General features: G+C 48.6%; 1 protein-coding gene across 3 annotated transcripts; it reads left to right on the plus strand.

The window, feature by feature from the left end:
* The first annotated feature begins 1,318 nt into the window (after window positions 1-1,318).
* GDAP1L1 (ganglioside induced differentiation associated protein 1 like 1) lies at window positions 1,319-20,640 on the plus strand. Of its 3 annotated transcripts, XR_004984302.2 has the most exons (7): window positions 1,319-1,655; window positions 8,090-8,282; window positions 9,325-9,498; window positions 13,054-13,151; window positions 13,955-14,069; window positions 19,200-19,865; window positions 19,964-20,640. XR_004984302.2 is itself a non-coding variant. In XM_036417915.2 (6 exons), the coding sequence occupies exons 1-6, from the start codon at window positions 1,476-1,478 to the stop codon at window positions 19,541-19,543; spliced, it is 1,104 nt and encodes a 367-aa protein (XP_036273808.1). In that variant the 5' UTR covers window positions 1,319-1,475; the 3' UTR covers window positions 19,544-20,640. The 3 variants fall into 3 exon arrangements, 2 of the variants coding, with proteins under 2 accessions (XP_036273808.1, XP_036273809.1); XM_036417915.2 differs by having other exon boundaries at window positions 19,200-20,640; XM_036417916.2 differs by having other exon boundaries at window positions 1,530-1,655; window positions 8,038-8,282; window positions 19,200-20,640.
* The last annotated feature ends 278 nt before the right edge of the window (window positions 20,641-20,918 follow it).

Below are 20,918 nucleotides of genomic sequence, written 5' to 3' on the forward strand. Positions count from 1 at the left end.
CGGATACATCAGATGGAAGACACAGACAGGGCCAGATTTTCCACCTTGATCAAATTCTAAAGCCTTCTTCCTCTGAATTTTCCCTCAAGGCACAGTATATTCTTTGCACAATAAAACTGAACAAGACATTTTGAAAAAGAGAATTTTCTAAACGAGGTTGGCTTAATGTGGTAACTGGGACTTAGCAGAAAAAGTAGTTCCACGTTTCCTTGGCAGCCAAAGAAAAAAGAGAAGCCCTTAAGCCACAGAACTTTTGTTAATGGGTAGAAGGATCGCCATTGATTCCTCAAGAGCCATGCTTATCTGCCTGGAGGGTAATGTGGCCTGGGGTGCTTGGTAGTGGGACTTGGGGGAGGGGTTGAAACTAAGAAGCTTATTTTCCTGGTGCATCTATTTGCTCAATGGTAAATAAGGTATAACACAATATTTATAGTAAGGGAAGAAGGGGATATTGAGGAACTTTATGTAACCATCTCATGAATGTTTAGGGTAACCTGTGTTTCTTTGGGATCCTCTGGTTGTGCCTCAGTCTCCTGGGGTGAAGATGTGACCTTGGACCATGATTTACATCTCTGAGCTTCACCTTCTTCATCTGGGAAAAATGATTATTGTGCAGACGAAATGAGATGATGTTTATAAAATATGTGGGTTGATAAATGCTTGCTGTGCTGCTGTTTATATTAATAGGTTGTCATGATTTTATGGCTAAGAGCATATTGGCTAAGACTTTGGAACCAGATGGCCTGAGTTAGAATTTCAACCCCATCACTTACTAGCTAGGTGACCTTGAGTAAGGTCATTTAGCTTCTTTGTACCTCAGTTTCCTCCTCTGTAAAATGAGGCTAATAAGATGATTGTGAGGGCTAAATGAATAGATAGTTGTAAAGCCTTTAGCACAGTGCCAGGGTACACCATAAACCATAGTTTGTTCTGCTCTTAGAGGTCCTTCAGGAGGAAAGTTAGAAGATAACAGCTTCATAGAGAGACAAACTATTTCCAGACACTAATTTATAAAAGGAATGAATCTCTGTAACACCAGTTCTCCTGAAGAAATATTTGCTTCTTAGAAGACCGAGGCAGAATGCGTTTACAATGGTGGAATTATCAGCAGGGGATTGGCCAGGGCTGAAAATGTTTTTTTGTGTTTTTTTTTTAAATAATAAGGCAAAAAGCAAATAAAAACTGAGATAGGAGCTACCTGGGGGGCATGGCCTACTTCCCCGGGGCTCCGAGCACCCTTCCTTGGAGCCTGATGGAGAGGACAGGGGCGGGCCACGGGGAGGAGGAGGGAAGGAGCTCCCGGGATCCCCCTCGCTCCTCCCCCACCGCCCGGTGAGTGATGACATTCACGGAGAGGGAGGGAGGGAGGGAGGGAGATAAAGAGAGGGGCCGGCTCCACGAGGCCATGTGATGCTGAGCGAGAGAGAGCCGCGCCGCCGGAGCCTCCTTCCTTCCTCCCTCGGATCCCGGCTGTCATGGCGACCCCCAACAACCTGACCCCCACCAACTGCAGCTGGTGGCCCATCTCGGCGCTGGAGAGCGATGCGGCCAAGCCTACGGAGGCCCCCGACGCTCCCCAAGCGGCCAGCCCCGCCCATTGGCCCAAGGAGAGCCTGGTACTGTACCACTGGACCCAGTCCTTCAGCTCCCAGAAGGTACAGCCAGGGAAAGCAGAGGAGCTGGATGCGCTTGGTGGCTCGGAGGCTTGGGGGAGGGTTAAGGGGTCTGGGGACCTGGTGTAAGACTGGAGGGTGGAATCTGGGGTTTCCAGGCCAGAGGACAGAGGCACTGGGCTGCTCCCCCTGGAGGTGACTGGCCCTGTCTTGGGCCCCAGGAACACCGACCACAATTCTAGGAATATCCATCTTATTCCCCTCCCAGAAAGACCAGGTCTCTTGGAGGGTGGAGAAGAGAGACAAAGGCAAGGGGAAGGGAATGGGCACTGATGGAAAGGCCGCCTGCTGGAGGGGTGGCTGCGGGAAGGAGGAGGAGCACTTCCTGGGGTCCAGCCTCCTGCCCGGTAGTCCCATTGCAGGCCTGGCCTCCCAGATGCTGTACTAGACACTACAGGCCTTTCAGGTCTCAGTGCCTCTGTTCCTCTGCAGGGCTTGGGGCCTTCCTCTGGCTGGGGGTTGGGGAGTCTGTCTGTAGCCCCCCCAGCCCCAGCCCCTTGCTTGAGAAGGAAGGAGTTAACTCATCTTAGACCAGCCCTGATATAGAGCTGTTTTTTGCTCTTAAAGGCGCAGATAGCCTCTCAAGCACTTCTCAGATTCAGGGGACCTAGGGGACAGTTGTTAATACAGTCTGGTGCTGAGTTATTGGGGTTCCCGCTTCCGGGGTGGGGGGTTGGGGGAAGAGGGCCCAGCACTGTCCTTGTAAGACAAGGAGTACCTATAGGAGCGTAATCTCACCCTGTTTGTGGGGCACGGATTCAGCACCATGGTCAGAGCCCAGCATTTAGGCCCCATTGCCTGTCTCTGGAAGGTCCTTTTGTTCCACTCACTCATTTCCCAGATGGAGAAACGGTTTCTATAAAGAAAAGGGGCCTTGGAACCAAAAGATTTGGGTTTGAGTGTTGGTCAAGGCTCAGTTTTATATTCTGGAAAATGGGATGATAATAATAATAATAATAATAATAATAATAGCTACTTTAATTCCAACGCACCTCGGGGTTGCTGAGAGGGTTGTTGAAGGGGCAGTGTGACTACTGTTCTGGACTGGCACTGCTCAAACTTGGTTGTGCATTGGAATCACTGCATGATCCTGGTTAAAGCACAGACTGCTGGGTCCCACCCCAGAGATTCTGACTCAGTAGTTTTGGCCTGGGACCCAATGTACAGCGTGTCTAACAAGCTATCAGGTGATGCTGATGAAGCTGGTCCACAGTCTCCCATTGAGTGATCTCAGTTTAGGATATAGACTCTGAGGCTAGATAATCTCTAGTGGGATTACCATCTTCCCCAGGAACTTGCTATGGGACTTTGGACAGGTCGCTTTGCCTCTCCAAAGCCTTGGTTTTATAATCTGTAAAATGGAGCTAATAGCAGTACCTTCATCAGAGGGCTGTTTTGATGGTGAAATGAGATGATGCACAAAAGGTGCTGATAGCAGTGCCTGGCGTGGAGTCGGGCTCTGTTACTAATAGGTGTTATGATGTCGATAAAGTACTGGGTACAGGAGAGGTCACATTAACCAAGGTCCCACAGGGACTTGACCATAAGTTTTATACATGCATGGTGAACACCTACTGTGTGCCAGACTCTGTGAAGTGTGTTGGAGGTTTGGAGATGAATCAGCCTGATCTCCAGATGTTAGAATCTGCTCCCACCTGGAACCTCAGGAGCCAGGCCCCAGTGGTGGGAACTGGATAGGAGACAGGGATGGAATGAGAGCCTGGTTCAAGGTTGTCCTCATCCTCTCAGAGTTTGCCCTTGTCTTATGTGTACTTGTGGGGAGCCCTTGGCCCAACCTTTGGCCAGGAGTGATAGGCCCAGGTCTGGGTCCTGCCGTGGGCCAGTCCTGACACCCAAGATGGAGCAGGTCTCCCAGAAGCCCCCTCCCAGATGTGGCAGCAGAGAAGTAAATGGCCTCTACCTTTGCCTCTTAAGCTCTTGGGCACTGGCCCCCAGCCATGTCCATATTGCTGCACTTGATCATTTATCCCACCCCCAGGAGGCCCACAGGTGAAAACTGCAATCTCACCATTCTGTTCAGAAGCTTGTAGTGGCTCCCCAGGTCCCTCCGGGAAAAAACCCGAGTCCTCATCATGGCCTCAGGCTCTACTGTAGGATCCTAACCTTGTTTGGGTCATGGACCCCTCATCAGTCAGGGGAAGCCTCTGGACCTTTCTCAGGATAATACTTTTAATTGAATAAAATTAAATACACAGGATTATTGGGTTATAAGGGAAACCAATTGTGTTTGACTGCAGCTATTGGCATATTTTTAAAGCAAATTTGTTATATAATGACATGTTTCTATATTAACCCATTATATAACACAATGTAGTGGCAGGACTGATAACAGCTGTGATACTGAAGTCGTGATAAGTGTAACTGGCACAACTGCGAAGTTATGAAGATATCTGACTCCTAGTGCTGACAATATTCCAGGCATGCTAACACCACCATGCTTTGTCGCCTACACTCATAACGTAAGAAAAAGCGAAATGTCAGTTTGAGATTACTGAAAATAAACATGTAATATTTCCATCTCAGTTCAAGGACTCTCTCTTTTATTCATAGACCCCTGGGTCTGGGAGTCTCAGTTATCAACCCCTGTGCATGATCCTTCCTGTCCTTTTCCCCATCCACTCTGCTCCAGCCACACTGGCCTCCTCACACACAGCCTTTTCAAACACTTCAGACATGCTCCCACCCCAGGGCCTTTGCACTGTCTGTCCCTCTGCCTGGAACAGTCTTCCCCAGATCCCTGTGTGGATCACTTCATTCAAACCTTTGCTCAAAGGTCACCTGCTCAAAGAGGCTGCCACAGCGGATTACCCTATTTAAAATTATCACCTGTCTCCCTTATACCCTGACATCCCCAATTCTTACCCTGATGTATTTTTTTTTTCTGTTGCACTCACCATCTTTTAATATATCCTATCATATTAACTGCTTATCTGTCTTCTCCCCCTAGAATGTCAGCTTCCTGAGGGCAGGGATCCTTGTTCACTGCTGAGTCTCTCATACTTAGAACAACACCTGGCACAGAGTAGGCACTTGATAAATAAGGGTTGGAAAGTGATGAATTTATAAGCTATAGATGTTGCATTAAAAAAGGGGGGGGGGGTGTCGAAACCGGTTTGGCTCAGTGGATAGAGCGTCAGCCTGCGGATTGAAAGGTCCCGGGTTCGATTCCGGTCAAGGGCATGTACCTTGGTTGCAGGCACATCCCCAGTGGGGGGTGTGCAAGAGGAAGCTGATCGATGATTCTCTCTCACCGATGTTTCTAACTCTCTATCCCTCTCTCTTCCTCTCTGTAAAAAAATCAATAAAATATATTTTTTTTAAAAAAGGGGGGGATATTTGATTCTGTAAACCTAAAACTGCTCTAAAATATAAAGTTTATTCATTTAAAATCTAGGTTTTTGAGATAAATAAATTAAGGCTCAGAGACTTTAAGTGTCTTTTGCAAAGTCACACAGCAACTAAACGCCTGGGAAGAGACACCAACTCAACCCATCAGTTGCCTCAGAAACAAGAGCTCGGTGAGGAGGGACAGTGCCTCACCGTGACAATGAAGAGAATTTGCCCAGAGATGCCTGATTTGGTGTCTGGTCACACTGAGTGGTGACCACCTAAGCCTGCTCCAGCCCCCAGGAGGCAGAGATGGCAGACGGCCTTGGTGACTGCATGCCCTTCCGCTGGGCCTGGCTTCCTCCTGCATCCCCTCCCCTGCAGGATGGCGCACGGGCTCTGGCCTTCAACTCAGCTAAAGGAGAAAGTCTCCTTGGCCGCTTGCCCATGTGACCTGAGGCAGCTCCACCCAGGACTGTTATGCCTTTAAAGATAGTCCCCTCCCCAGGCAGCAGCCCCACCTGGCACCCTCACTGGAATCTCCGGGCAGGGCAGATGCCCTGCCAGGCCAGAAGCCAAATGTCTGAACTTGCCAAGGGCAAGGGCTTGGTTTGGGTTCTGTTTCCATCCATTCAGAGGCCCCAACCTGGCTCTGAGGCTGCATGACTGGGCGGAGCCTGATCTCCGTGGCAGGAGGATGCCAGGATAGGCAGGAAGGGAACAGGTCAGTTTGGCTTTAGCCAAACTCCAGCCTCAACCACTCTGGGGCTTCTCCAAGGCAGTCATTGCCCATGAGCTCAAATATACACATACACAAGCCTCACTCATGCATACCCCCTCATGTCCACACTAATGCACACGAGTTCACGTAATACTTGAATACTCACACTTACTGGTGCATTCATCCATATGCACTCACGGATGCATATGCACACACAGACACATGCATACATTTGCTCATTCACACAGTTGCTTCTCACGCTCAGGCACACACACTCACACACCCAGACCCAACATATGCCACCCCCAGGTGCTCACTCTCTGCTACAGTTCCTCCCCCTCTCAGGCAGACCCAGCAGTTCCCTCCCACGGCCTGTCTCCTGCGTGGTCTGAATGTAGTGTCAGCTCCCTGCAGGGCTGCGGCCTCTTGTTTTAATAATGAGAAAGAGGAGGCTCAGGAAGGGGCAGTGATGACTCTAAGGTCACATAGCATTGACATGGAAGAGCCAGAGTGAGGATTTGAGTGCCTGCCTCCCAGTGCCATCTGCAGGACCTGCTCTGGCTAATACAGCAAATGAATTTGTGAATGAGTGTTGAGAGTTTGGGTGCCAATTACCTCTCCCTCTCCACAGTTCACTAAACAGAAAGGGGTGTTCATGTTAGCTGTGAGCATGGGGCATGAAGCACTCTAAGACATCAACCAGGGGTTGTGGGCTGTGTGTGTGTGTGTGTGTGTGTGTGTGTGTGTCTGTGTGTGTGTGTGTGTGTGTGTGTGTGTGTGTGAGAGAGAGAGAGAGAGAGAGAGAGAGAGAGAGAGAGATGTGATGTTAAAAACCATGTGTTAACCTCCTGTCTGGGACTTTACTCACATCATCCCTTCTCAATCTTGAACCAGCCTTGAAGTGGATTACATTCCTCATTTCACAGAAACTGATCAGAGAGGTATAGTGACTTGCCCAAGGTCACACAACAAATAAACAACAGAACCAGGCTTTAAGTCCATGTCTGTCTTCCTTCAAAACCTAGTCCAATGCAAGCTAAGATACACTACCTCTACTGTATGCCAGGCACTGTTCCACAGGAACTAATTACCTAATTCACACAACAGCCCTCTGAGGGAATTGCCATTGAGACTCCCATTGGTCAGGTGAGGAAACTGAGGCACACAGATATAAAGCTATTTGTAAAGCCAAGTTCAGCAAGTAAGTGCTATAGGGGTTTGAACTGACACAGACTGGCACCCAGTCCAACATTCTGAACATGACCTCATGCTGTACCTTCTGGGTCTTTAACTCTGGACGTCCGGGAGGGAGGCTAGGGATGCCTACCCTGAGCTTCCCATTGGGTGTGTGGGGACACTCATGCTCAGGAGGGGTGGAGTCACTTGCCATCTTTTTGCTGGGGAGCCTTGGATAAGTCCAGCCTTTTTTCTGAGTCTCAGTCCACAGGAAAGGGACAGTTAAACTAGGTGATCGCTGTTTTCCAGCTCAGAAATTTTGATCTGGCTTAGGACATGCCCCCACCTCAAGGCTCTCCATTAGCTTCTACCAGGTCAAATGTTTGTCTGGGACCCAGACATAGGGGAAAGGCTAAGCAGGGGCCAACCCAGGATTCCATGAAGGAGCCCCCAGGGCAGAGAGCACTGGTCTGGCTGGTCAAGAACCATTGCTTGCAGGTTTAGGTCTGCCACTACGTTGCTGTGTGACTTTGGGTAAGTTACTTACTCTCTCTGGGCTTTAGTTTTCTTATCAGTAAAAATAGGGAGATAGTCCCTGCTCTTCCATCTTCTGGGAGGCTGCTGTGAGCATCAGCAGCCAGATGGGAAGGTATTTGGGGACAGTAAAGGGCTCGATAGATGTTGGCAAGTTCTTTTTTGCCTCACTTTTTTCCTCAAATAATTTGAAAAATTTAGCTGCTGACGATAAGAATTTCTGCAAGTTTCCTGGTTAACTCTGCCCTGGAAATCAAGCTGAGAGTCCAATCATGATAATAATAATTGGGAATTGAGTGTCATCTATACACCAGACACTGGGTTGGTACTATTAATACTTCCATTTCGCAAATACGGGGACTGAAGCTCAGAAAGTTTAAGGAATCTGCTCAAACACAGCAGAACCGGGAATTTTATCCCCAGGTATGCCCTGCTGTGAAACCCAGCCCTGTAACCACCAGGCCCTAGGCCCCTGGGAGATAACCCGTCTACCCAGGGGCCCGAGAATGAGCTGGAAGAAACTGTGTCCCCTCCTGTGTGTGACCTCTGACCTCCCTCCCCACATGCCCGATCCCACCTGGGCAGAGTGTCCCTGTGTGTCCACCTGCCTTCCCCGCTCTGACCCTGGCCCCTGCAGGTGCGGCTGGTGATTGCAGAGAAGGGCCTGGCATGTGAGGAGCGGGACGTGAGCCTGCCACAGAGCGAGCACAAGGAGCCCTGGTTCATGCGGCTCAACCTGGGTGAGGAGGTGCCCGTCATCATCCATCGTGACAACATCATCAGTGACTACGACCAGATCATCGACTACGTGGAGCGCACCTTCACAGGAGGTACGGCTGCCGCCCCCACCAGGGGCCCTTCAGAGTCATATGGGGCCCCAGAGCCTTGGGAAGCCTTCGGAAACCCCTGGAGCCATGGGCAAGGCTAAGTCTCCCCCAAGATGAATCACGGGCTCAGATACCCCCTGGAAACTGCATAGCCACAGATCCCCACAACACCCCCACCCTAGTACTACCACAGAGGAAGGGCATGGTCCAGACACCCTCCCCCTTGAAGCTCTGGGGCTATAGCTTCCTTCCTCAAGAACGCTAGTCACAGGCATGGCCACGGACCCTTGAGATCCCCTCAGGCATGAACAGTCCCCCCAGCAGGCCCAGCCCTCTGAAACCTTTATGCATAGTCAGGGCCGTGGACTCCCATAGACATGGGCCCACAGACCTGGGCCCAGACACCCCAGAACGGTGCAGACAAGAATAGGGCCAACACCCCAGAACCCTATAGAATCCTATGGCCCCTTCCCTCCCTCTGACCTTGCTTCTGTTCAGGAGCTCACAGCCCACAGTGGAGGCTGCAAACAGCAGCTGAGAGGGGGTGAGGGCCCAGAAATGCACAGTTTAAGGAAAATATAAATTAGTTGCCAACATTTAAAAATCAAGGAGATCCAATTGATATGTTTTCTCTCACATTGATATTTCTCTGCCTTTCCCTCTCTCTCCTACTCTCTGTAAAAGTCAATGGGAAAATGTCCTTGAGAGAGCATTGAAAATAAAAATCAAAAAGTTGCATTTTAAACATCCAGGTTTCCAGCTTCTGTTGAAGGCTGGCAGTAAGGATCCTTCAGAGGACAACTTGGAGGTCTCCAGTGAGGAGGGGTAGGTGGGCTGGACCATTAGGATCCCCTGCCAACTGGATGCACTGTATCCCAGGGAGTCCAGGAAAGGGTGTGGGCTGGGATCTCTGGGCTACAACATTTTGGATTTCCAAGTTGCTGGGGTTGGAAGTTGGGTTGCCAGAGGCTGGCCTCTCTGAATCAGGGGCAGGTGACCAAGTCGGGCCTCATGCCCCTGGTCCAGCCCCGGCTGTGTCTCGCAGAGCACGTGGTAGCCCTGATACCCGAGGCGGGCAGCCCACAGCATGCACGGGTGCTGCAGTACCGCGAGCTGCTGGACTCACTGCCCATGGATGCCTACACACACGGCTGCATCCTGCACCCCGAGCTCACCACCGACTCCATGATCCCCAAGTACGCTACGGCTGAGATCCGCAGTGAGTGCCCGGGGCAGGTGCACCAGCCCCTTGCTGACCCCCTTCCTTGCCCACCTGCTCCCTTTCAATTGGAATCCTCCTCCTCTTGCTCTCACTGGTGTATCTTACTCTCCTTTTTCCTCCTTCTCGCTTCTCTCTGTCCCTTTCTAATCCAGTTAATCTCTCTGGTTCTCACTTTGGAGATCTCTCTCTCTCTCTCTCTCTCTCTCTCTCTCTCTCTCTCACTTTCTCTACACCATCTCTCTGACCTTCCATCTCATTCACCCTGTATTACACCGAATGTCTCTCCTTCTCTTGCAGTCTCTGTCTCTCATTCCCATCTCCTGCCCCCTACTCTTGTCCTGCCATCCCATACAGAGGCTACAAGGCTGATTATCTCCCTAGAATCTTGTCTTGTTCATGGGGAATTGGGCATCCCCACAGGAGCCCCAGCCCCAGATGTGTAGGGTTGGGGCCCAGGGAGGTCAGGGCCCAGCATTGAGTGACATCAGTGTTGCCACCACCAAGGAAGGCTGCCCAGATATGGCAAGGCCCCTATGGGGTCTCTGACTTCTAATTCAAGCTTCACCCATGTACTGGTAGCCTGGACATGCCCATGGCCTAGTTCATTCTTTTGTTTCCAGCATCCAGTAAATGGGGGTTAGGATAAATCAGAGTATCCATCTGCGCAGAAACCATGGGGTCCTACAGAGAGACAAAGCATGATAATTCAAAGTAGACGATAGGTGCCCAGTAAATGGTCACACACACACACACACACACACACACACCCCAAAAGGAATAAGTTTAATGTTTGAAGGTGGGAAGGGGACAGATTGTAGAACTCAATTTCATCTTTGAACAAGACTCAAGATTTATCTATATTGTCCCATCCCCATTTAATCAAAAATATTTATGACATTTTTTTTTATTATCCAAATCCTGGGCTGGGGACTTGGGACAGATGAGGACAAACAAAGCTTCTATAATGTCACACTTCCATGGAAGCAGAAAGACAAATGACCAGGTAATTACACCCTTTCCTGGACTCTTTTTGATAAGTAATTTGAACAACTTCTCCAGGACAGTCTGGCCCTTTATATCGAACATAGAAAGGACCATACCTTGGAGATTATCCAGCAGTTACATTTGAGTGTGTGCGTCAAGAAGTATGTACAAGGATATTCATTGCAGTATAGGAAGTGCCCACAAGAGATGGAAGTAACCCAGCTGTTCATGAGTTGGGAACTGGGTAAATAAATTCTAGACCTCTCACACAATAGAATACTGTGCAGCTGTTTTAAAAAAAGAAAAACATATGGAATACTAAGATGTATTAGAGAGTAGGGGAAAAAAAGTGAAGGGAAAAAAATCAGTGTGCTATTTAGCATATTTAAAAAGAGGTTAAATAGATGCACAAGTGCTTGCAAAGCAAGGAGTATTTCTGGAAAGATGCATGAGAAGCTGCCAGTAGTGCTGGCTTTGGGGGAGTGGAAATAAGGGACTACAGAATGAGAGGACATTTACTCTTCACTCAACATTCTTTTTATATATATTGATTTTGTACAGAGAGGAAGGGAGAGAGATACAGAGTTAGAAACATTGATGAGAGAGAGCCATCAATCAGCTGCCTCCTGCACACCCCCTACCGGGGATATGCCCACAACCAAGGTACATGCCCTTGACCGGAATCGAACCCAGGACCTTTCAGTCCCCAAGCCGACGCTCTATCCATTGAGCCAAACCGGTCCTGGCTTCACTCAACATTCTTTAATGTTGTTTGGATTTTTAAACAAGTATGTATGCATAATCTATTCAAAACCAAACTGCTTGATAAGGAGGCCATGGGAACATAGAAGATGTCCATCCCAACCTCTGGGATCATGGAGAATTCTGAAATGCAGCAATATCCAGGAATGACCAACATCCAAGGATAGGTTAAAAGGAAAAGGAGGAGAATCCTTTCTGATTTGAGGGTAGGAGAGGGCATGGTGTGTTCTGGGGACCAAAGGGAGTTCAATGTGGTTGAAGAATAGACCAAGGGTAATAGTGTGAGTCTGGGGAGCAGGTCTGGCAGAACTGGAATCTTATCCAAAGAGCAGTGAGTGGAGAAACAGTGATGGGAACTGACATGATTGGATCTGCATTTTACAAAGATCATTCAACTGAGAATGGGCAGAGCAGTCAGGAGGTCCCGACTGTCATCTAGGTAGGCAATGATGGTGGCCTGGACTAGATAGAGGTAGTCCCTGCATGCTCCTGGAAGCTAGAGGTGCTCCCCCTTCCTACTCTGGGCCATTTGGAGGTGCCTTTGGAAGGCGGGGGGGGGGGGGGTCCAGAGCAGGCTACGTCTGCTTCCTCCTTTGAAGAGGCTGAAAGGATCCCAGGGCTTCAGCCTAGCTGGAGAGGGCTGGAGAGACCTCACAGGATGCAAATGTCCAAAGTCTTCCCTTGGCCTGGTCCATCCCCCTGTGTTTAAAGAGAGCCATATGGGCAATTCCAGTGACCAGCAAGAGAGAAGATGCTGTACTTGACCTTCACATTCATAAAACATCAATGAGGCTTAATATAGCCCCAAAGTAGAAAGATCAGGGAGAATGTTTATTGGGTTTTTATCAGGCTAGGAGATAGGGTGGTGAAGGGAGAAATCTCAGAAGTCAGAAATTTAACAACTTTTGTACCCATTTACTTAATCATTTCATTCATTCACTCATTCATTCCTTTATTCATTCAACACTCACTGAGCTCTTTCTGGGCCAGGTCTGTACCAGGTTTTAAGAGGACAGAGATAAATCTGACATAGCCATTTCTTTCCAGAAGCTCAGGTTCTAGTGGGAGACACAAACACCCAGAGATAAGTACATTAACATCAAATCTCCATGGACAGCAAAAGAGGTGGTGCATTGCACAATCCAGGGGGCACTTTTCACATAAACTACAGTGTGAATGGAATTGTGCGTGGCAGCTCTTAGTAGTGTGTCTGCATTCTCTGGCAGAAACCTGCACCACCTTACACTGGAGGACTAAGGCACTGAGTGATTAGTTTTCCTAGAAGATCAGGAAAGGTTTCAAGGAAGAGGTGGTCTTGAGCTATATCTAGAAGGGGATTTTCAGGAATACGGAAGGCTATTCTGGGAGGAAGAAGGGTGTGAGCTATGGCCTGGAGGTTTGAAATGGTCAGGCACATTCAGGGAGTGTCAAGCATTTCGAGTGGCTAAAATGTTACCATCTGGAGACAGGGACAGTTTGGGGAGCTCAGTGAAAGATGGAGTCAATAAGGAGAGAGGAAGTGGATCTCTGGGTCTGACAGCATTCTGTCTACTCTTCATTACAGACTGACCATGCTGTTTCATAGGGGTTTCTTTAGATGTCTGTCTCTCCCACTATCCTGAGCCTATGGCAGGATGGCATCTCACCCACCCCTACGTTGCAGCCTGTTGTGCCTACCAAGTGTTGGCTGTTGATATTGTTAGTTCCCAGACCAATGTTTACATGGGACCTATTCCAAGTCTGTGGGGGAAGGGCTGGGGTACGCTGAGTAACAGAAGGACAGGACCTTTCCTATTCTTTCTCCAGGACATTTAGCCAACGCCACCACGGACCTCATGAAATTGGACCATGAAGAGGAGCCCCAGCTCTCTGAGCCCTATCTTTCTAAACAGAAGAAGCTCATGGTGAGTGCCTCCAACCTTGCTCGTTCCTCTTTCCCACCATCTTTTCCATGGAAAAGAACAACTGGGAAAGGCTGGTTCTAGGTAGAAGATCACTTGGTGACATGAAGTGGGAAATCCATTGTTTGCTTTTCCAGTCCTGTCTCTTCTGTCATTTACTGGCTGTTTGACCTTGGGCAAGCCACTCTCCCCCTGGAGCCTCAGTGTCCTCATGTGTTGGGTGTGTCCTTAACAGCAGAGCCTGCATTGAACAGAGGTTTTTGGTTATTGAGGGAGTGTTCTGAAGAGATCCGAGAAGGATGGGAAGGATAGAAAAGAGAAAAGGACCAAGTTCAACTATTTCCATAGGGAGCTCTGGAGCACAAATGGCACCACAAAATCAATCCCCCTTTAGGCCAGAAGCCAACCTTTTGTACCTTTATATCAATCCGCCTTTGGCTATGATTGCCTGGCGGAAGTGTGTGTGGTGGTGGGGGGATTGAAGGGTTGAAGGGTATGGGATAACCTTCCAAGTATTTCTGGGCACCTCCTCATTGGCCAAGAGCAATTCTCTGGAGAAGGGTCAGCTATGATCCACTATCAACCAACCTTCATAGCAGCTGGTGTACGAGAGTACCAGCCCATGAAAGGAATATGGGCAGGACAGCCAAGCTTACAGAACTATTGTGAGTGCCAGCTGTGCTTTGATAACAGTGGGGATCCTATACTCTTGAGGGAATATTTGGAGATTGGATTTTCAGAGCTGGTCATCCCAGCTCTATTAAGGCCAACTCATCTCCTCTGGCTCCTGCCTACCCTGTCCCTAGGCCAAGATCCTGGAGCATGATGATGTGAATTACCTGAAGAAGATCCTTGGGGAGCTGGCCATGGTGCTGGACCAGATAGAAGCCGAGCTGGAGAAGAGGAAAATTGAGAATGAAGGTGGGTACCAGCCCTGGGGTAGATAGGTGCTGCTGCCCATCCACCCTTCCCCACACTGACCAATCCAGCTTCTTTTTCCCCCAAAATATCTCAGAGAACCCCCTCTCAGGGTTAGGATCACGGGCCATGGAGTCAGGCAGACCTAGGTTTAAGTCTTAGCTTGGCTACTTACTAGTTGAATGACTACGGTTCAGGTACTTCACCTCGCTAGATCTCAGTTTCCATAGTAAAATGAGGATAATAATAATAAGACATACCTAAGAGAGATGATGAGAAATTACATAAAACAATACATGTAGAGTGCTTAGATCTCTAAGCACGCAGTAGGTATTTAATAAAAGTTGGTGAAGATGGTGACGTGATGGTGATGGTGATTTTTCCCCTGATCAGAGATGAATATTATGGATTCTTTGTGCTGCAGCCAGACATCCAGGCTCTCCCAGACTCTCTGACATTGACTCTTTCTGTTCTCAAGCGGCTCTCTTCTCAGGACCCTGAGCAGAACAGCTTCATTCCTACCTCCATACCTTTGCTGCTGCAGTATTTCCAGCCTGGGGACCCTATTATCCTCTCCTTTTTCCTCTTACATAACATCTGTGCTACAGCTCTTCAGATTTTGTTCTGGACCTTCCCGTTGCTCTCTTTTAGACAGATTTAGTCTTGTCTATTCAACTATGCAATTTATGGAGCCTATGCAACTGGTGCTGCTACAGTTACAGCTACACACACACACACACACACACACACACACACACACACACATGTTTACTTGTAGCACAGTGACCTAGAAGATAAGTTTAGAGTCAGACAGATTTGAGTTAGAGTTCCAGTTTTGCTGCCTGTACTGTGTGACCTGGACAGGTTATTTTCCCTATTGGAGCCTCAGTCTCCTCATCTGTAAAATGGGATGATAAAAATGCAACTTATTATTAACCCCACCTAGTTGGACTCTTGTAAAAATTAAAAGCACACAGTAAAGTGCCAGGAGCACACAGTCAAAGTGCCAGGAGCATAGTAGTTTAAGAATATATGACAGCTAAAGACATGTACATTCTCCAGATGAGAAAACTAAGGCTTAGAGAAAGGAAGTAACTTGTTCAGGGTGACCTGCACACAGCTTTTAGACAGCATAGTTAGGGCAAGCACAAGTTCCCTCTTAATGGGTCCAGTGTTCTTCAGCATCTCACAACTGAGGCCTTGAGCACAAAGCACACACAAGTCCCTGAGGTCTTCAACAGGGACATTGTCATGTGTACTAAAGCCAGCTGCCTCAAATCCCTTCTAGAAAGAAAGGATGGTATGGTTTAGCAATGAAAATAATATACCCCTCAAGGAGGAACTTTTTCAGTTCTGTCAGAGAGGGTGCTGAGGGTGCCAGTACAGAAGCGTGCTTAGGGGCCAAACCCCAGCTCTGCCATTCTCTCACTGTATGACCTTAATTCTCAGGTGTATTTCATATATTTACCCATTAATTTGCTAGGGCTTCCATAACAAAATACCACAGACTGGATGGCTTAAACAACAGACCTACTTATTTTCTCACAGTTCTGGAGGCTAGAAGTCTAGGATCAAGGGGTTGGTTTCTTCTGAGGCCTCTCCCTTAGGCTTACACAGCCGCATTCTTGCTGTGTCATCACATGGACTTTCCTCTGTGGGTGTACCCCTGGTGTCTGCACAGCAAAATCTCCTCATTTTATGAGGACCCCAGCCAGATTGGACTAGGATCCACCCTAAAGCCTCATTTTAACTTACTTCTTTATTTTATTTTTATTCATTGATTTTAGGGAGAGGAAGGGGGAGAGAGAGGAAGAAAGAGAGAAACATCGATTTGTTGTTCCACTTACTTATGCATTCATTGGTTGATACTTGTATGTGCTTTGACCCGGGATTGAACTCGAAACCTTGGCATATCAGGATGACACTCTAACCAGGCTAGGGTTAGGGTTAGGGTTAGGGAGCTACCCAGCCAGGGCAAAATTACTTCTTTAAAGACTTGTTCTCCAAATACAGTCACTGTCTGAAATATGGGGGTTTAGAACTTCAACATATGAATTCTGGAAGGACACAACTCAGCCCATAATGATTTATGTATTTAACAACACTTACTGTGTGCCAGGCACTGTTTTAAATGTTTCACATATTTCAACTTATTTAATCCCATAAAAACTCTAGGGGCTAGGTAATATGAGTAACCCCATTCAACAAATTAAAAAAAAAAATTAAGGCACAGAGCGGTTCAGTAATCTTCCAAGGTTACACAGATAGAAGTGGTGGAGCCTGGATTCAAACACGGGCTCCTTGAGTCATTCTTAAGCACTAGTTCTGGCTCCTCTTCTGTTCTGAAAAAGGGTGTTAAATGAGCACATACTTCATGGGGCTGGTGTGAGGATCAGTGAGAAAATGCATTAAGGGGCTCAGCACATTGCCTGGCACACGGTATTAGAAGTGTCTGCAAATATTAGCTGCTGTTATGATGAAGGGAGACAGGGAGTGTGACCTAGATGGAGGTCAGAGTTAACAGTCCTGGAGGATAGCTAGCTGTAGACACTTTCCTCAGGTCCTCCTAGCCTTTGAGTCTCCTGTCCTCACTTTCTGTTTTTGTCCTGAGGTCTTCCACACGGGGGCAGCATTGCACTGCCCGGTAGCCAGATGAATGGGGTTGTTTGAGATGGAGAGGTGTGGGCAGTCCTGGTGTCCCTCCAGGCTGACGGAGGCAGCAGGCCCTAGCGTTGGTTATCAGTTTTAAAGGTCAGACTGGCTGGGCCCACATGGTCTCTGGTGCTCAGTCACCTACGAAGGCACCTCTGGACCTCCACTTCTCTCTGTGTGGGGCAGAGGTATTATAATATCCTAGATGGAGCCAGCTACTGAGTCCTGATATGGGCAAGGGGGACCAAGTGTTCACTTTGAGACACAGTAAGTTTGAGATGCCTTTTAGACACACAAGGGGGTATCACATAAGCCATTAGATATTCTAGTATCATTTCAAAAGGAGAAGACAGAATTTAGAGTTGAAGATTTATAAGTCTTTAGCATGTCTGTGGTGTTTAAAGCCACAGAATTGAATGATTTCATTTAGGAGAGAGTGGAGACAAAAAGAGGGATCAAGAACTGCTGTATTCGTTATCTACTGCTGCGCAACAAGTTGCTTCTGAACTTAGCAGCTTAAACAGAAAACACATCTTATATCACACATGGACCAGGAATTTTGGAGTAGCTTAGCTGGGTGGTCTAATTAGGATTGTGTAATAAAGGCTGCAGTCAAGCTGTTGGTTGGGGCTCTGGTCATTTGAGCTGGAGGATTGGCTTCCAAGATGGCTCGTTCTCAGGATTCCTAACTAGATGTCTCAGTTCCCCGCTGGCTATTGGCAGGGGTCCTTAGCTTCTCACCACGTGGGCTTCTCGATAGGGCTGCTTGAGTTTCTTTGCAACATGGCAACTGGCTTTCTCCTGAACAAGTGATCAGGAGGGAGAAGCAGCAGAAACCACAGTTCCTTCATGACCTGCCATTGGGAGTCACTGTCACTTCTGCCACATCCCATCCCTTAGTACAAGTCATGAAATACAGCCTGTAGTCCTAGAGAGGAGAGTCAATCTGTGGACACATTTTAAAACTCTATGCCTGCCCTGAGGTTCCCTCACATTCAGAGAGGCGTAGGGGCATAAGAGCAGGCAAAGTTGACTGAGATGGAGTGGCCAGTGAGGTAGGAGGAACCTGTGTCATAGGCTCCCATAAAGGGTCTGAGAGGCTGAGTAAACCAAGGATTTTGTCCTTGGAAAGCGCCCCTGGATTTTGTCCCATGGCTTTGGTGGTGACCCTGCCAAGAGCAGTTTCACTGAACTTGGGACAAAAGACTTAAGGGTGAATGGGAAGAAGTGTAGTTAAGTGGAGAGAGCTCTTTGAGAAGTTTATCTGAAGAAGGGAAAAGAGAAATGGGTGGGAACTGAAGAAGTATGCAGGACAAAAGGAGGATTTTTTTATATATTTATATATATATAGTAGATATAAGGTGTGTTTTCAGGCTGGTGGAAATGACCCAGTGAAAGGAGAAGGATGTAGGACCAATGATGCAAAGTCCATGAAAGGACAGAAGGGTGTGGTCCAGGCAGGACCCCATAGGACACAGGGTGACCTCACATTGGTAACTGAGGAGGCTTATTATAGGGACTGTTTATAAACATGTGGACGGGATTTAGGGAAACCACAAGGAAAAGTGTGGTATCCTGGGCCTGAGGTCGTGAGAGGTGGGACAGTTTCAGGAACTGGATGGACAGACTGCATAGAGAGGGCCACCTGACAGAAGCTGTGGCTTTCATACTGGGGACGCAGCCAGTCCACAATGACCCGCAGAGAGGAAACCGAGGGGTGTAAGCCCCTGACCTCACTCTCACCACCATCCTTCCTCCTGCCACTGCTCCCCAATGGCGGAACCCTCTGGAACCAGAGTCACTCTTCTGGGGCACGGAGCAGCATGGAGAAGGGAGGAGAGTAGATCCACGTTAGTTTTTCCTCCCAACTTACAAAAACACTCTTGACCTGTGTCAAATTATTAGTGTATCCTTTCCATTACAGCAAAATTCCTTGAATGAGTGATCTTTGCTTACCATCGCCAATTCTTCTCCCTTTCTCACTTGAACTCCTTCCAACGAGGCTTTCATTGTCAGCATCTACTCCAGCTGCTCTTATCAAGGTTACCAGCTGCCAATTATAATCTCCATCCTCAGGCCTCCTCTTACTTGACCTCTCTGCAGCTTCTGAACACAGCTGAGTATTCCCTTCTCCTTGGAACACTTTTTTATCTTGTCTTCCACGACACCACACCCTGGCGGCCATCAGGCCACTCCTCCTCATGCTTCTTCAATGATTTCTCCTGTTTCTCAGTATCTAAATCTTGAAGCCCCAAAGCTCAGTGCTTGCACTTAAACATTCAGTTGATTTAAAGGAAAAAAAAATGATAGGGATAGCAAAAAGGATGTGGCAAAATCATTAAAGTTATATAGGAGTGAATGACCCTGGGGAAACGCCATGGCAGCCAGACAAACATCGAAGGAGTCAAGGAGAGAGGATCGAGTGCATGGGGGTTGAAAAGCTGATCCCTCTGCCCCCATCTCTTCTCTCTTCCACTCTAGGACAGAAATGTGAGCTGTGGCTCTGCGGCTGTGCCTTCACTCTCGCCGACGTCCTTCTGGGAGCCACCCTGCACCGCCTCAAGTTCCTGGGACTGTCCAAGAAATACTGGGAGGACGGCAGCCGGCCCAACCTGCAGTCCTTCTTTGAGAGGGTCCAGAAGCGCTTTGCCTTCCGGAAAGTTCTCGGCGACATCCATACCACTCTGCTCTCGGCTGTCATCCCCAATGCATTCCGGCTGGTCAAGCGGAAACCGCCATCTTTCTTTGGGGCCTCCTTCCTCATGGGCTCCCTGGGCGGGATGGGCTATTTTGCCTACTGGTACCTCAAGAAAAAATACATCTAGAGCTGAGCCAGGCCTGGGCTTGGTGTCTGACTCTCAGTGTCTCTGTGCTGTGTGATCCCCAGTGAGCTCTCAATAATGCACTGTCTCACGAACACTTGGACAGCCCCTTCCCCACCCCTTGTTCGGAGTAACTCTATTGTTAATGTGAAAACATTCCATAGTTTAGAAGTAGACGTTGCCAATGCCGTGAGTTGAAGCCATGGCACTACTAATGGAGAGAAAGAGTGAGAGAGAGAGAGAGAGAACAGAAACAAAGCACGAATGCCTTTTCTTTTGATTCAAGGTCTCAAGATGGAACTGTGGGGACTGGTTAGGATCTGAGGTGAGTCCCAGGCCATTTCACCCATCAGAGCCCAGATTCTGGGAGGTGCTGGGGGCTCAGAGGGCCTGACCCCTCGCCTCCCCTTCCCTCTTGCCCAGGGAACTTTCCACAGGACAAAGCCAACATCAAGACTCAACTCTTCTAAGTGGTACCTCTGGGTGGGGCTAGAGACCCGGAGACTCCGTGGGGAGGCCCGTGAAGATCGGAAGGGACTTCATTCTTCTCCTGGACATGGACTGAGACAGCAGTGGCTTAAGCCAAGGCAGTGGCACCCAACCACCAAACCAGGACTGGGACGGACACCATGAGCACACCCTCATTCCCCTCCTGCTGTGGCCAGTGAGTTTGATTTGGCACTTTACCAGTAATCCCTGAAGGCAGCATCCACCATCCTCTTCCCACCTGGAGTTGATTTTTCCCACCATGTGAGGTGGGCTTTCAGCAAAAGCCATGTTCACTTATCTTAGAAGGTCAGTCCGGCCTGAGTGCAGGGATGGGTCTGGAGGTTGATGAACCTCAAGTCCCTCTCCTAGCCTCTGCCAAAGCCATCTCCTTTAATGCCCACCTGTCCCATCACTGGTGAGGTGCCTCACATGCCCCACCATGCCACACAGGGGGACCTCCTCACCTACGCTGCCCACCCTGGTCCTGTCTCACTTTCCTGTGCCTTTTGCATGTTGGGAGAAGGTCCGAGTGTCACTGCCTTTCATGCTTAGAAACCACTGAAAGCCCCCAATAAAGCATCCAGGAGAAGCAGTTGCTTTTCATTTGTAAACCTGTGTTGCCATCGAGCTCTCATTTGCAAAGGCTGGTGTCAGAGAGGTGGAGACACAAGATTCAGCATCAGTGAGTTCAGGTTTCAAGTTGATGAGTGTAGGGAAGGCTCCCAGATAGACTTGGCAAAGTTCTGCTCTTAACATAAACCCACCTCTTGACATAAACTGGGGAGAGTGCTTCACAGTTTACAGAGCATGCTCACAGCCTTTTGCTTATGTAATAGCCTTTCGGGGGGGGGGGGGGCTCCCAGGGCACATGTCCCCACAATTTCCCAGG

The sequence above is a fragment of the Pipistrellus kuhlii genome, unplaced genomic scaffold (assembly GCF_014108245.1).
Source record: "Pipistrellus kuhlii isolate mPipKuh1 unplaced genomic scaffold, mPipKuh1.p scaffold_m20_p_6, whole genome shotgun sequence".
NCBI classification, from domain to species: Eukaryota; Metazoa; Chordata; class Mammalia; order Chiroptera; family Vespertilionidae; genus Pipistrellus; species Pipistrellus kuhlii.

Excerpts from the sequence above, each read along its gene's own strand:
- GDAP1L1 (XM_036417915.2), top strand. The coding sequence starts at position 1,476 with ATGGCGACCCCCAACAACCTGACCCCCACCAACTGCAGCTGGTGGCCC. Across the intron at positions 8,283-9,324 it reads GGAGCGCACCTTCACAGGAG|AGCACGTGGTAGCCCTGATA; the intron begins GTACGGCTGCCG and ends TGTGTCTCGCAG. Across the intron at positions 9,499-13,053 it reads CGCTACGGCTGAGATCCGCA|GACATTTAGCCAACGCCACC; the intron begins GTGAGTGCCCGG and ends TTCTTTCTCCAG.